Consider the following 16314-nt stretch of genomic DNA (forward strand, 5'->3'; position numbering starts at 1 on the left):
TTTACATCTGTTGCTGACATTAGATCATTCACTAATGTCTCTCATATAATGACCAAGTAAACTCCTCATTTCCCGTAGAGTACTTCACACTGCAATTACCTGTTAGCTGTTTAATAGGACACATGATTTTAAATTAAACACTGACTTAATTGCTTTGCTGGACAGACACAGCTTTAACTGCTATTGCTCAGTTGGGTCTCAACCAGTTTAAGGCAGTGGGGAGAAAAGGGTCCATGAATTCCTGTTACCAAAAGTTTCATATCCACCTAGAAATTCACTGCAACAGTTTCTGCAGTGCTCCCTGCTTATTTCAAGGAAACATGAGGCAGGAGGCTGTAAAACTAAGGTGCCAGTACTCACTGATAAAACGAGCCTCCCATGCTAACTCCAGGTTTGCGTCCTGAGGCAATCCCCTCGTCTGGCAGTGTCCTGCAGGGCCATCCAGCAGTTACCGTGTTTGCAGAAGCCACTTGCCAGACACTGAACGCAGTGTGGCCCTGGACCATGGGCAGCTCCTGGAGCACCCCTCTGGCTATCCCTAAAAAGGGAGAAGCTGACCTAACAAGATGAACCCCATGGGCTGGAAACCCAGTGGGCTTGCGTAGGAGTCACCACATTAGGAAAGGTCAGCAACAAATGCAAGCTGGTCTTATTCTCCCTCTGTTAAGAGGAGCTGTTGAGGAGCCATTGGCCTCCTCCAAGGTGACACTATGGTATAAGAGGAGACCCTTTGCAGATGCCTCCAGCTTGCTCTTGTACAAACCTCCTGGTAAAAATCAGGCATAGCCCAAAAAGGCAGGTATGGCAATTACCAACACATGGTGGTTTCAGCATTTTAATGTCTATATGAGCCTTTCAATGGTCAGGTGGGACTTGGCAAAGAGAGGAAAGGGAGCAAATGAACTGAGGGCTCAGGCTAAAAGAAAATCAAGACCTGTACTTGCAGCTGATGACCACACTCCATTTGGCACAGTGGGTACAGCAGGGAGCTCTTGACTGAGCTGAACACAGCAGCTCTAAGCAGCCTCCTGTGCTTCAGTGAAGCATCTGAATGCAGATGCACTTCTGCCCTGGGAGAAAAAAATACATCTCACAAATCTAAATATGTTACCTCAAAAAGAAGACAATTTATTATTAATGATACTATTAGTGTTCTTTTTTTTCAGGAGACTGAGGAGAATAAATAACAGTATCTGAAAACTAACCAAATGTTCAGACCAAACTTTAGGTAGCAAGAAGACAGAGACACACAAACTTTGCAGTGACTTAAAACAGTTTAATGTAATTCCAAGACAAAGTGTGATTACATTTCTACACATATACAATATGCATATGTGAGTTGACAAATTCTGATTAATAACTCGTTTCACCTCAGAGACCGAAAAAATGATCAAAAAGAAACCGTGAATAACAAGCTATAACATAGTTCACCACAACGGGACCTCCTTTCTCACCCTACAGTTAGTAATATTACAATTAAAATAACTATATTCTTCTATAATGTATTTTCTGTTAAAATCATCTCATAAATTTACAATGCTATTATTAGTTTCCAAGACTAATATAAATTCACTCCATTTTTCTACAACGAAAATGATTATTAATTAGAAGCACACAACGTCATGATGAAAAACACAAGCATTTTTTTTTTTTAGTAGCAAGAACTTGATTGGTTAAGAATTAGTTTTCTTGTAAAACATTCTAAAGCCAAGTAAAATATCCATTCTTATAACATACCTATAATATGAGACTAAGGAATAGGTTACATATAGGTCTACAACACATCAGTTTGTTTTTGTTTTTTCTTTTAAAAGAAGAAAGACATATTACTAAAAGAAAAAAAAAAGAAAAAAGAGGAAGGAAAGAAAAAAAAGAAAACAGAAAGGGACAATTCACATAGGTAAAAAGCAGTACACAATAAAATACTGTTGCACACAAGAATTTTCACAAAGATTAACATGGATTAACACTCTTATTACAGAAACCGTACAGTGAAGGAACACAACGGCTCAGGGCTTTCGTGGGGTTACTGGGCTGAGATGATACTGTAGAGAAAGAACCGCTTGAGATCCAGAGCTGGGGCAGGGGCATCTTTTCCCTTGTGACTGCAATAGTGTTTCACAGCTCTGCCCCCACCTTCCCTTAATAATTTTGGTGCAGTGTATATTAACTTCCACTTTCCATCCAGAGTATGCTGGGCTCGTGGGCAGTTGAAAGGCATAAAATGTTCCCTCCACTTCACCCCTTCTGTTTTTAAAAGGATTTTACAACTCATTTAAAAAAATGTTTCACCCATTGGTTCATTTTAACTACCTGAAAACTAGACTTTTCAACTTCCAAGATGCCCCTCGTTCTTCTCTCTTTCTCACTCCCTCTCTTTCTCTCTCTCTCTCTCACACACACTCCTTTATTAAAGCTATTAATGACACTTCCTCTCCTTTCATAAATTGGATTTGGTATGAAATATACAGGCTACATTCTAGTTCTGCCCAAGTAGAATCTGGTACCCAAAACGCCTTGATTGCTTTGTTGGTGAAACATGGGATGTGGAGATCCTTTTTTACACCTGAAATGGTTGTGCCCTGGAATATGTGTGGAAGTTTTGTTTCAAGAATATAGAGTAAAAAATATATAGAGAAAATTAAAAAATCAAACACATAAGGGATAACAGGGGAAAAGAAAAGCCAGAAGTGTTGTATGTAACCATGTGAGGTGGAAGCGTTGCAGAAGCGCTTTCTTTCCTTGCTGAGGGCAGAGGTGTTGTATGTAACCATTCAGATCTTATGGGATGTGTGTTGCCAGTGTTGGAAACCCCTTCTTGCCTAACAAGCTGTAAGCCAAGGTATTCAACAAGACTCTGTGGCTCCTTGAGTGTGCTGGTGTTGCTGAGTGTGACTCTGCCCAGGAGAACAGGGAGCCGGCAGGAGCCGGCGGCAGTGAAGCCTGTTGACTGAGTGGTGGTGCACAGTGAGGGCCGGTGGATGTTTTCCAGCTGGCCCCAGTGCTGCTGGCACTCCTGGCTTGCCATATGACACCTGATGGCTTTGGGAATGCGGCCGGCGAGGCAGGAACGGCAAACACCGGAATGGGGCCGAGGGAGGAGGAGGAGGAGGAGGAGGCGGGCTGCACTCCCCGGCCCCACGGCTCTGATTGTACTGAGAGCAGCACCGGTGCCCAGCTGCAAAGCATCGCCCATTGCTCCTTTCCACCACCTCTGCAGAGAGGACAAATACAACCCCCTCAGGCACAGTGGAAACACGAAAGGAGTCCTCCCGTGAGCACCCCAGCTCCACAGCCGAAGCCCAGATGTACGTATACATATTTTTACATGCCAATTCCTGTACTTTTGGGACCTCGAAGTACCATTTTGCCCAGCAGACATTTATACCATGTTCATTGATTACCCAAATGAGAGAACACAACAGAAGAAACTTGACAGCTAAGTGAGACTGGGGAGTGGGGAATATGATATATCAAAATGCAAAGTACAGGGTAGCAGCAGTGGGGAACAGCATTAATGGGGACTGGCATGTGCTGAGAAAACAGAGTTGACAAGGAGATGGTCAGTGAACTTTGTATTTTGTTTACTGGTTTAACACATTTCTGTGGTGGTGAGCATCATTTGTAAGAAAGGGGTGAACAGATGAAAGCCAAATTACAGCATTGCCTCTGAGTGGCTCACATAAACACACACACACACACACACACACTTAGAAACAACCCCCCGTCCCCCCATCCCCCAAAGAAATCAAGCATTCACTAACTCAGGAATTATTTGTTTGGCTAATGATTTATCAACAGTACAATACAATCCTTCTTACGAATATCCTTCATTCTCCTGATGTGGGTATCTTCATCCAGATGAGGATCTTAACATAGAACAGTGAATTTTGTACAGTGCTCCCTGCTCCAACCCAGGGAGGCCTGATAAAGCATGTTATTAAAACAAGCAAACAAATAGCTTATCTCTTGAACTAAATCTTCAAAGCGGGTGGAGTGTTTTTGTTCAATCAGATTTTGGAATACATTGGATTACTTCATCTCTGGACTGACTTTCCAACACTATGTTATATCTCAAAACAGAATATACATATTAAAAACACACTTGTACTTTTCCATTTTTAACGGGCAAAATTAAAAAAGAGGCAGCTGTACTGAGTTTTTGAAGGTGTCACTTAAAAACACAAGATTTCCCTTAAAAAGTACCAGTTTAAATGTAAACTATAAAACACTGTAATAACTATAAAATGTAGCCAGAAAACTGTTTAAGTAGCCACAGTCTATTGTTCAGTTCATATTGGTTTAAAATGTGACTCATTAAATATCTTCTAGAAGGCCAAAGCATTTTACAGTAGCTATAAACATATATACTTACATGTGCATTTTAACATCACAATTGATTAAAATACATAAAAGAGTAATCTATTCCTTGGTTTAATTTTTTTTCTTTTTAAAGATTCACTGTCTTCAGAATTCACTCAAGCAACAATGACCAGGGTGGGCATTTATCGCTATTCCGCCCCTATGGAGTTCAGAGTCTTTGAATCAAAGTTCAAGCTGGCTACATGATTTCAGAAAGGCTAAAACCAGGATGAATGCCCACATTTGAGGTAATTATTGCCATTAGGTCACAGTTTGCGTAATGTAAGTGTATTTAAATCCTTCTTTTAAAAAAGCAAAAGTATCCCACAGTACCAGGGGATACCCATTGGAGCAATCAGAATCCAGAATCCTGATCAGTGGGTTTGCTTCCAAAGGAGCCAGCGGTCCCGGAGCACAAGGCACTCCCAGAACAGCCGCCAACCAGCCTAGAGCTCAGGCAAGCAAGCCTGCAACAAGCCTTTTTTAATTTTTAATATATATTTTTTTTAAAGAAAAGGAAAACATAAGAAAAAATGCCATAAAATAGACGGGTAACTTTTCTGATCAGAATTCCAGACTAAAGCTTTTCTATCCGTCTTATTCCTTTCCAAACAGTTTGCTGAAAAATCAAAAGACATTGGCTTAAATACTTAACTCTATGCCAGCACTGCAAAAACTCCTTGGCTATGTTCTGAAAGTGGGATAAGCTTTGCTTTTGCTGAGCATTGTTGCCCCATTGCTTTCTGTTTCAAAGAGGAAACCTTGTTTGAAAGAAAGAAAGAAGAGGAAGAAGGAAATGAGGGAGGAAATGAGGGAGGAAGGAAGGGAGGAAGGGAGGAAGGGAGGAAGGGAGGGAGGGAGGGAGGAAGGGAGGGAGGGAGGGAGGAAGGGAGGGAGGAAGGGAGGAAGGGAGGAAGGGAGGAAGGGAGGAAGGGAGGAAGGGAGGAAGGGAGGAAGGGAGGAAGGGAGGAAGGAAGGAAGGAAGGAAGGAAGGAAGGAAGGAAGGAAGGAAGGAAGGAAGGAAGGAAGGAAGGAAGGAAGGAAGGAAGGAAGGAAGGAAGGAAGGAAGGAAGGAAGGAAGGAAGGAAGGAAGGAAGGAAGGAAGGAAATAAGGAAGGAAGGAAGATCGATCCCTGGCTGTCAGAAGTACACACAAATATTTACAAGGTATGTGTGAATCTGCACAGTTCCCCTCACAGCGAAAGAGTTAAGAACAGAGATGTCACAATATTTATCAGTGCAGTAAAAAATATCATTTTTGGAAAAAAATATACCTTTAGTATTGCCTTTCTTAGATTAACTATGATAAGCAAAAGATTAAAAACAAAACTTTATCTTCAAACACACATGAATAGTCTGTTATAGCAGCACTGCTAAAACTGGAAGGACAAAGCTAACCCGTAAATGAGAAACAGGAGTTTCAAACCACAAATGCCGAATGCAAAACCTCCTAGTATGCTTCCTAAGACTTCTGAAGAACCAAGCCAATCTATCGTTCAAATTTCACTCTCAACACACACAAATGCTCTAAAACCATGTCTTCGCACTGAAAGCATTTGACACGTGCAGAACTCAGCTCATTTTGCCTCCTGACCGGTTCTCACACCTCCACCTGCATCAGCAGCTCCTCACAGGTAACCACTGCCTCTGGGGTCCCTCACAGCAATCACATTTGTCACAGGAGACAAGGAGCCCTTGAGCACAGAGTCATTGTGAGCAGAGCTCCTCTGCACACTGCCAGGCATTCCTTCCAGGGGCCACCCCTGCTGTGGGTCTTGCTGTGTGCATGGGGTGCCTGGTGGGCATGGTGGCATCACAGCAATATGCACACAGCTAGTGGTGAGGATGGAAGAGGGATGGAGACCAGCCTGGAAAGCCCAGCTCCTCTTATCCAGTGCAATACTCCTGCAAGGAGTCTATGCACAGCCACTAACAACAGGACTGGCACCATTTCTTTGAGCACCTCACTTAGCATCTGCAACCCAGGGTGAAATTGTCACCGCCATCAGAGGCAGCTTTATTGGAGTACGGCAGTGGGGGAACCTCAGCAGCAGAGAACCATCTCCTCCCTGTGTCTGGAGGGAGAAAAATGATTTGTAGGCACAGAAGTGGGCCTTGAGAAGTAAGCTGGGGATTCCAGGTACTTTGGACACAGGTCCTTCTCACAGGAGCACCAGGAGGGTGACATAGGTAAGTGCCCAGGACCTCAGATCAACTGCTTTGAAGCTCACACATCAAATGGGACCAATGTCAGGGACATTCCTATGTTAACAGGAAGAGGGAACACATTCCCTTCCCATACCTTTTCTGTCTGTATTGCCTACCCACAGCAGACCTTGCATACAGGTATCCAGGATTTGGCCCACAAGTAGCACTGAAGATCTCTAATGATTACAAAGCCATGGAAGAACACAAGTCTAAGTCCAACACCCTTGCCCAGCTGTGTCTGGCCTGACCGCGGCATCACTGTTTGGGATATCAGGAAAAGGTCTTTCCCCCTGAGGGTGGTTGGGCACTGGAACAGGCTTCCCAGGGAGGTGGTCACAACACCAAGCCTGACAGAGTTCAAGAAGCATTCGGACAATGCTCTCAGGCACATGGTGTCATTCTTGGGGTGTCCTGTGCAGGGCCAGGAGTTGGACTTGATCTTGATAGGTCCCTTCTAACTCAGCATATTCTATGATTTTATGAACCCACAGAACAAAACCAGTGTCCTAAATCCAGAAGAGACACTACAGAAGCATGCAGGGCATCCAGAAGCTTATCCCCACTACACAGCTCACCATTTGCACACTGCAATGTCACCACTAAAACACTTAAATCAATATGAACAATAACAAGAGAAGAAAAACATTTTTGACATCCCCTACAGTTTAGGATAGCAGCAATATTTAGTGTGAATTTCTCTGCTCATCAAGCTAGCTACTTGAAAAGATGTCAGAAACTCGAGAGAGAGAGAGAAAAAAAAAAAAAGTGAATGGAAAGATTGAGTTCCGTGGTGTATCCTCATTGCCTGGTGCTCATAACTCGTGGCTTCATTTAATTTCTGGAGTAGATGGGAGTCTCTTTCTCTCTTAAAAAAAAAAAAAAAGTATCTTTGGTTAAAGAAAAAAACAGGTTTATTGCCCTTCAAATTTGCTAATGGAATTGCTTTCAAACCAAATTACAATACACAACCTCTTGAATGTATAAAAAAGAAAGGAAAAATGTCACAGTCAAAAGAGTCCCTTTCTTGGAATGTTTTACATATTACACCAAAACTACTAGAGAGAGAGATTTAGAGACCTGCCAAAGCCCAGTTTGTTGGGTACAAGCAGATAAAACCTGCCAGGGAAGATGCAATTGCATTTGCACTCTCAAATGACTGGACTTGACCACTCTACAGTGAGATGCGCTTCCATTTGGGTTTTCCAGTCTGCTCCTGTTAGTGGTTCTCTACCCTCCTCACTGCATTCTGACCTCATAGGAGGCAACAGAACATCCTCCTGAGGAGAGACAATGTCTGTGCTCCCTTCTACTTCCTGCACAAGCAGAATGCAAGAGGACATGATGGGGAAAAGAACCACTTTTTCACTCTGCCAGCCATAAGCCACCCATAAAACTTCCAGTATCTAAACATTCTCCTACCCCCTCAAGTTTCCACACCATTTACTCCATGCACACAAGGAACACCAACTGAACCAAACCATGCCAATCCCATTTCCTCTCCAAAGGACTCTGCAAGCAAAACCAGCTGGCTATTATTATGTGTGTGGTACTGACAGCATGCAAAGCTTTTACTTCCTCTGCTGAAATGACTGTGTTTCCCCTATGACCAACGACACCTTCATCCATACAATTCCCTTATACAGGTGTGAGGGAAAAGGTGTTGCTCAGCTCCCTTATACCCACCAGAAAACACAGCTCTCACACAGTGTTGCACCATCAAGCAATGTGATGGCTGTGCTGTGCATCTCTTGTAATCAGCATCCCATCACCACGACTGTCTGGCAGACCAGCAACTCCAGGTTGAACAATCTGAAAGGTGGCTCCTCTGTTATGCAGCGTAACCCTTCTCTCTGCCAGCCTGTGCTGTTGTAACAGTTCCACTGCCAAATACCTTCCAGAATCAGATCTTATCCCATGTGGGAGAGCAGGCCAGATGGATACACAGGGAAAATGCAATTAATACAAGTAAAACATTACTGTGATTGAGATTGCAACTTTCCACGCTGGCAAATCTTAGGCCAGAGGAGCACATACATAAATATTTAACTTGAAGTTCTTTTGCAAAGCGCTCAAGTGCATGATTAACTTTTAGTCTCTGCTGAAGTCTCTGTAATTTTTCAATGGAATTTGAATTCAGTCACTGCTTCCCCCTATTCTAAAAAAGCAGGGGATGCAAATCAAACCATAAATACCTAAACTGTAGCAACCAGAATAGCATAACAAAATTCCACAAGAAATAAATGTAGAAGAAGGGAAAATCTACATCAGGAACAAAGAAAAAAATCAAACCAAGCATCCTGGCCTGTGGACACCTAGTCTTCAGTGAGAGTGGAAGAGCAGATGAGGAACACTGCCCAGTCTGCAGCTATGCTTTACCCAGCTAATGCCATCAGTGTGTGCCAGTGTGCCTTATCCAGTGATGGGACTGAGAGCCACCCTTGCGGCTCTGCCGCTGCTCCCTCGATAGCCCAGTTTCTGGAGAGCCATCCCTCTGTGTCCTCCTTTAGGAAAACTGAACCCTTAATATGTAGTGTGGCCTTGTGTTTTTTGCAAGGGTGCAATGATCATGGCTTGGAGCATGAATAAGTCTTCATCTTATCTAAACATCCTTTCAAACTAAGGGATGTTGAGCTGGACCCCAGGGCACTAAGGTCCTTACCTATCTTTGATCCAGCTCTCCTCACAGATAATTATCTTAGCTGCTGTCAGGTGTTGGCCTCTGAATTAATGTTTCTGGACTTATTCTGAAACGCAGATGTGACCCAGAGGGTAACTCCTGTTCCTCAAGGCTGTAACCACTCTCACTGAGCGGTCCCACTCCCCCAGATTAGTGGCAGAGTTTTCATCATCGGAATAATCTCATTTCTCCTTCCTCCTGCAGTTCTCACAATCACAGTAACCCTTCCAATGCCACTGATGAAGAGAAATAAAATTAACAACAATAACAACAATAAGAGAAAAAAAAACCCACAAAGTTTAAGGAATGCGTGTGCAATTAAAACCCAGAGTAAAATATAATAATAATAAAATAATAATCATAATCATAACAACCATACAATAAAATAACATTATCTTTCCTTTTCATGACTAAAGCAGCATGACGCTCTCGCTCCCAAACTGGTGAGAGAGGAGAGGAATGCAAGAGAGATAGCAGGGCTTTCTTTTCCTGCCTCAGATGAAAGGGGACTTGTCTTTCCAAAAGAGCAGGGGTAAGGTGCATAGGCTGCTGGGAGATTGCATCCTCATCTACAGTATATTGAGCTGGAATGAAGGACAGGGAGGAGAAGAAAACTGTGCAAGAGTAGCCCAGGAACCAGAGCTGGCAACCAGGAATGTTATTTGGTGGTTTGCCAGAAGACAATAGCCTTGCTGAGCAGCCTATGCATAGCAGGATCTTCATCTTCCAGGCCAGCCAAGCACTTACCAGGAAACAATATATTTGTGCTTGTCTTTCTACCAGCTTTTCCATCCTGAGAGAGCCTTCTTCCTCACTGCCACTCAGGGAACCCATCCCTCACCACTCTGCCAACAAACCTGCTATTTTCCAGCATCTTGCAAAACACCTGATTACTTCATGCTCTAGTTACAAGGAAATGTAGAGTGGAACTGAGCAGTCCCATAGACTTCAGCTTTCATGGAAACGTTCTACCAAATTCCTTTCTCTCCTTCCTCCTCAGGACATCCACAGGCATGATAGTACTGATGCACCAGTGCAAGTGCAATTACTAGGGAAACTCCCCGCTGAACAAAACCAGTGACAGGAAAGGCTCTCTGTAGAAACTGCTGGAAAACAAAATGACCATGTAGCATTCCTTGGTGTGGAGGACCAACCTGCTCTCCAGTTCCAGGGTCACTCTGCCACTGCAGGCAGTTTTTCAGGGTGTAGGTGAAAAGAGAGCAGGGGAGGCACACAGTGTCACAGCTATGTTAGAGTGGGTAAGGCTCTATGTATTACAATACTCTTTTCACTTAAGAAACCTGAGATTGACTCTCTCAACTGGATTTTTTCATGTTTGCTTTGGGACTCCAGCCCTTTCATGACCTTTTCTCATCAACAGACACAGTGAGAGATGTTGGCAAAAACTAGTGTTTCCCCCTATCAAGGACTAAATTTTTGTTCCCATTTCAAACACATGACCAGGACAACCTGATGATGAGGGTGGACACTCCACTCCCACTCCATCAAGAACATCGGCAAACAGCAGAATGAGAATTAAGTTTCCAGGGAGGAAACCTGCTATTTCAACAGGACAAAAACAGACCAGTCCACAAATGAGTCCCCAGACCCTCTGGGTCCTCACAGCTGACATGGTTGCTTCCAGCCCATCCAGTGCTTGACAAAACACCCAGCTATACGCATTTCTGACCCCAACGAGCCTCCCCAACACCTCGCCAAGTGAGCTACGATTGACGACATGGGAAAAAAACCCAACACCACCAGCAGGAGAAAATCGGCAGTAACAACCGAAAAAAAAACAACCAACCAAACAAACAAACAAAAAAAAAAAAAAATAAGAAGAAGAAGAAAAAGAAAGAAAAAGAGCTGAGAGTAAATTCCGACTAGCCTCAGTCAGTTTCTAGGAGTACCAGTGGAAGTAAACCCTTAAACCGCGTCTGTAGTTTGGTAAGGCACTACGAGGGAATGATGTAAAACTAAGACTGTGACAGTTGTAATGGCTGTGCCGAGGAACACACCACAGAGAGAAGGCAGCATCTGCACTCACACACACACACACACACCTGGACAATCACATTGTTACATGCCTATGTTATATCACTTTTCTTTGTGCAATCACATTGAGGAATAGTCTATTGGTATCGTTGAAGTTCAACATAAAAGAGTAAAAAGGGGTATGACCTGTATAGTGCTACATTCTACCGGGGCTGGGGACAGGGGGTTGGGGGCAGCTAAAATGTCTCCTCCTATACTAAAATGGCTAGGGATTGAAAAGGAACACTTCCAAAAAAACCCAAACCAAACCAAAACAAAAATCCCTAAAAAAAAAAAAAAAGCAACTGAAATCCAACATACATTATTAGAGATCATGTTTAGGAATAGCATTTCTCAGGGATTTATCCAGTGTGTTCAAGTAGAGGGAGAAACACTCCCATTGCTTCTGCTCTCAACCAGTGCTGCATGGACTATTTTGCCCAGGTGTGTTTAAGTGTAGCAGTGTTACGTCCAAGTTTAGAGCACTGGGACAATGTTTTGTCCTCCACCCTCAGCCTCCCTTACCCATTTTCTTTTTCCACTACAAATCCCCCTGAATCTATATATACTTTGAGATACAAAAACTGCTGTTTAAACCCTTTGAAATGCTGGATAAATCCCTAATCCATATACCTACAGGATTAAAAACCTAACGGATTTAATTTTAGGTGTTCTGGACAACAAATTTCTAAATGTAGCTCACTATTGGATGAAAATAACCTTTAAAAGTCTGTTGGTGAAGTTCTTCAAAAGACAGGACCCGCTGGAGGGTCCTTCTCCTTTTCTCTTTCTCTCTAGTTTGGTGCAGAATGGTTGGGTTTTTTTTGTGGTTTATTTTTTTTTCTGTTCTTTTTTTCCATTTTCTTTTTTTTTTTTAAATAAAAATTGTAGAATTGGTTTTCCCCCTTCTTTCCTCTTTTTCTTTTCTTCCTAAAGTCTCCTTCGTTCAAGTTTCACACGAGCCTCCCATTGCATTGTTAGTTTGTCATGTTCTTCAATACAAAAGCGGCTGCCTCACTCCCCCCGGGATGGGTGCGTCTCTTGCTCTTTATTCCAGTGTTTAGATGTAAGGGTACTGGTTGACCTTGGTGGGGCTCAGTGGGTATCCAGTGTAGACTGTGGAGGCTGGAGAAGCACTGATATAGGTCTGATGGGCAAACTGAGCCTGGTACTGACTCGGGTGGATGGTGGGCGAGGGCAGGACGCGCGGGCCCATGCTGACGGGGACCTGGTGGACGATGCTGGCGGGGTAGGTGGTGTGCTGCACCGCGTGCCGGGCGGAGCCTTGCGAGGCCACCAGGTGCGCGACGGTGCCCGTGGAGCCCAGGGCGGCGGGGGCGGTGTATGTGTACAGGTGGGGCTGGGTGGGCAGGTGAGCAGCGGCAGCCGCGGCCAGGTGGGGATGAACTGTACCGTGGCTGGGGCTATTGTGCGGGAAAGAGTACGGGGCCTGAGCTATCGTTGGAGTGATGTAGGCTTGCTGTCTCCGGTGACTCCCTGTGCGGTCGGTCGAGATGTGCTGCTGGCCCTGGATAAAGACAGCAACAGTGATAGGCAGTTACAAGACAATAGATGGCTCTTTATCTCCTCAGTAGTGTCTGGGAGCCTCCCTGCAACACCAGGACAACCTCAGAATAGTCTCCTGAGCTCCTCCTGACACCCTCAGCATTGCCACTCTTCCCTTGGAAATGAGTGACAGCAGTGGGTCCCTCACAAGCCTAGGAAGACCCTGTTCTTTCATCCATTGATCAAAAGGACCCCCAGAAGGTCAGCAAGGCCCCAGGTTTGAGCTACAACCTGCTGACACAGCTACTGAAAGACACAGCCTTGGATACCCAGCTCCCAGGAACATCTTCCTCCAGTCAAGTTGCTCAGGCAATAAGTGGTTTCTGTTAGTGAACTCTCTGATGACAAATTGTGGTGCACAGATAGCTCAGGGCAGTGAAATTGCCTAACTATGCCTGGAACAGGCAATTTATTTTTGCTCAGTTTGGGTATTTGCAGTTAATAATTTCCTTGGTTAGTAAAAATAACCAGGTTATTTTTTAAAGAGAAAATCCTCAGCTTGATTAGATCCTGCAGGTTCCTGGTGCCCTCATTGTCATCAGCTAAAATTACTCGAGCACAGGAAACTTCTAGCAGTGGGATGGACCAATGTACTTTTTTTCCCCCTGGGATTTTCTAAGTTGTTTTCTTGTATTGCACAAAAATGTAAGGAGTTTTCCCAGTCATTTGTAGTCATAGTATTATATTACTTATAAAGCAGGAATTAGAAGACAAGAAGGAAAATGCTCCATGCTATTTCCTTCTATTCTTCCAAACATTTTCATCCTTTTTGTAAGAACTCTCTGTGTCTAACTCTCTGTTATTGTGGAAATAAGGTAGCCACACTCCCCCCCAACTCTTCCAAAGAGCATCTTGCCCTTCCTCCATTTTCACACACTTTTATTTCAAATTTTTTCACATTTTAAAATCTCCTCTGCATATTAAAGGAGAACAGACATTCGTCTCCACCAGGCTATTTTTCCTTTTAAAAACCAGTTCTGCTTACATTCAGCTCTGGGTGCATACCAGCACTGTCCTCTGAGCTCTCCAGACTTTCTCCTCTTGAAACACTGGTAACTGAGCTGTAATTTCCCTACTTTTCTCAACTCAGGGAAGACAGAGGCCCCAGGTGCAGGATGTGAAAAGGGCATTATTTCCTGCAGCTCCGGGGAAGCTCCCTGGGAGTTCTGATCACAGATTGGGAGACGTCTCAAGACCTCCATGCCATCCATAAGAAATGGGATTTGTCCAGATCTCAGCCCAGCGTTATCACAGGGTGGATCAAGCTCATTACATGAGCTCTATTTACACAGAGGTTCTGCTTTGCCTTGTCCCACCTGATGGAGACTTCTCTCCCAGTCTCACAGCCAGGCTCATGCACTCTCTTGGAAGACATTCTTCCCATGGTTACTTACAGCTAAGGAGAATTCAGTCCTTCCTACATGCTCCTGCTCCACTGGTGTGGCTGAGCCACTGCATTTCCCCTCTCACGTTATTCCCACTCACACTACTAGACCATCAGACTTCAGAACACACAGGAAGAGTACCCCTAGCACACTCAGGGGTGTGATCTGCACTATCCCCTGCTGCCTGAGATGGAAGATCAAGGTCTGCAGTCAAGTAGAAACAAGTTGATCAAACACAACACAGGATCCGACTATCCCTAGACTGGAACAGGACAGCCCATTATGGAGGAGTGGTAGGTAACAGCTGGATGATGCACCACCAAAACCAGTCTTGGTTGACTTACCTGACTTAGATTAAGAGGCTGCTGCTGCTGGAAATGTGCTCCTGGTCGCTGCTGCCTATAGGCAACGGCTCCAGACGAGCTCCCTGAAGAGTGACCGCTGGTGGAGGTCACGGTGCTGGAGGACTTGGACTTGTAGGAGGATGAGTGGTGACTGGTGGTGACTGTGCCAGGAAAGGAAACACATTTGTAGCTTACATGACATTGTTTAATTGCTCACCCTACCTTTTCCTCACCGAGTCTCCTCCAGAGTGGCTTTTGGGAGGAGACATACAACAGAAGCAGGTTAAGAAAACTGTTTCTCTCAATTAACAGAATACCTCAGCAGGGCTTGATATACATGACCAGCCTGTTATCCTAGAGGCAGACAAACAGACCTGATTAACTTGACCCAAAGCAGGTCTGGAGTAAGCTTTACAGATCCTTCAGAACCATGAGACAATGTTCTGCCCGCAGAACGGTACAACGCAGGTACAAATCCCAAGGGGAGGAAGGAAAGTACGGTGTGCACAGCCTAAAAAAGCCCTGGCTTGCCTAATGTCAGGTGAGTGGGAAGGGAGGGAGAAGGAGCTGATGGGGAGCTCACCCTTCGAGCCTTTGTGTTCACCAGCAGTGCATCCAAAGCAAGGACTACCAAGTAGCTCAAAGGCAACTGCTTTGGGCCAGACTTCCACCATAAAACCCTTTTTCAACACATCACACTATCTAGCATTGCAGAGGTTCTGGATGAGCAAACCTCAGCAGTCCACAATGAAGATCCTGGGGAAATGTCCTTCCCAGAAACGTCAACAAGTTTGGATGAAAACTCACACGTGTTTTCAATCGTTTACCCATTTTAAAGAAAGCCTATGGAAAGGCAAGGCAGCAAAGGTTCACACTTGCATTTGGGTGCCTTTCATGTCAAATGTTGAGCTAAAGGCTGCATCCTGTTCTTGGGTTTGTACAGAACTAACTGGGACCAACACTTGCCCCACAACCCTGCGTGAACCAGGGCACATAAATAATGCGATATGGCTACCAAGAAGAGATGTGTCACTTGAGAGAAGTGCAGGAGCACAGTTTCTTTGGAAAACAAACCAAACAAACAAACAAAATGAAACTGAACAATGAGATTCTTCCAAGATAAATCATTTATTTCTTACTAATTTTCTTGACGGAAGAGGTGCAATTTACCTGGTGCCAGGCTATCGCACTCTACCAACACCTCACTGGCCTGGGTTTTCAGTGGTGGCACGATGATCGTTCGGGGGTTCCCACTGCAGTGAGTCTCTGGAACCCCTTTGGTGTCGTAGCTGTTCCCGTTATTCTGCCCTGTGCGATGTTGCACGGCGTAAGGGCTGTTGTTGCTGGAGGAATCGGAGTAGGGGGAGTCATGCACGGTGACACAGCTGATGACATTCTTCCTTTGCTTGGACAAGGTGCTGCAATACAAGCAGACAAGTGGAAAGAGTGAACAGACAGTGATCGACTTGACACCATTAGAAGGCTCTGCCCATGGCAAATGAGCTCTATAAGGGCAAAGCACAGCCTTCAGTCCTCTGCCGGAGAGAGGCTGCTTAAGCCAAATCCTGGGCTTCAAAACTCCCTCGTTACTATTCCAGGAAAGCCTCCATGGAGGTCAAGGAGTGAGTAAGACATTGTGGATAGATCTTATATTCACACTGCTTAGAATAGCACTGAACCAGACTGCCAGATTTATTTTCAGACTGCTTTTTATGTATGTGTGCAGTAGAAGCCCAGC

The 16314-nt window shown here is 44.4% G+C and overlaps 1 protein-coding gene across 3 annotated transcripts in view; it reads right to left on the bottom strand.

The window, feature by feature from the left end:
• Window positions 1-1255: 1255 nt before the first annotated feature.
• LOC131592431 (homeodomain-interacting protein kinase 2) overlaps window positions 1256-16314 on the bottom strand; it is a 143364-nt gene continuing 128305 nt past the window's right edge. For all 3 annotated transcript variants that reach the window (XM_058863932.1, XM_058863929.1, XM_058863930.1), the window contains exons 13-15: window positions 15747-15994; window positions 14577-14737; window positions 1256-12809 (exon numbers count right to left, since the gene is read on the bottom strand). In XM_058863932.1, coding sequence (XP_058719915.1) covers window positions 12342-12809; window positions 14577-14737; window positions 15747-15994 — 877 coding nt within the window. In that variant the 3' untranslated portion in view covers window positions 1256-12341. The remainder of the gene's footprint in view (window positions 12810-14576; window positions 14738-15746; window positions 15995-16314) is intronic.

The sequence above is a fragment of the Poecile atricapillus genome, chromosome W (assembly GCF_030490865.1).
Source record: "Poecile atricapillus isolate bPoeAtr1 chromosome W, bPoeAtr1.hap1, whole genome shotgun sequence".
In the NCBI taxonomy this organism is placed as follows: domain Eukaryota; kingdom Metazoa; phylum Chordata; class Aves; order Passeriformes; family Paridae; genus Poecile; species Poecile atricapillus.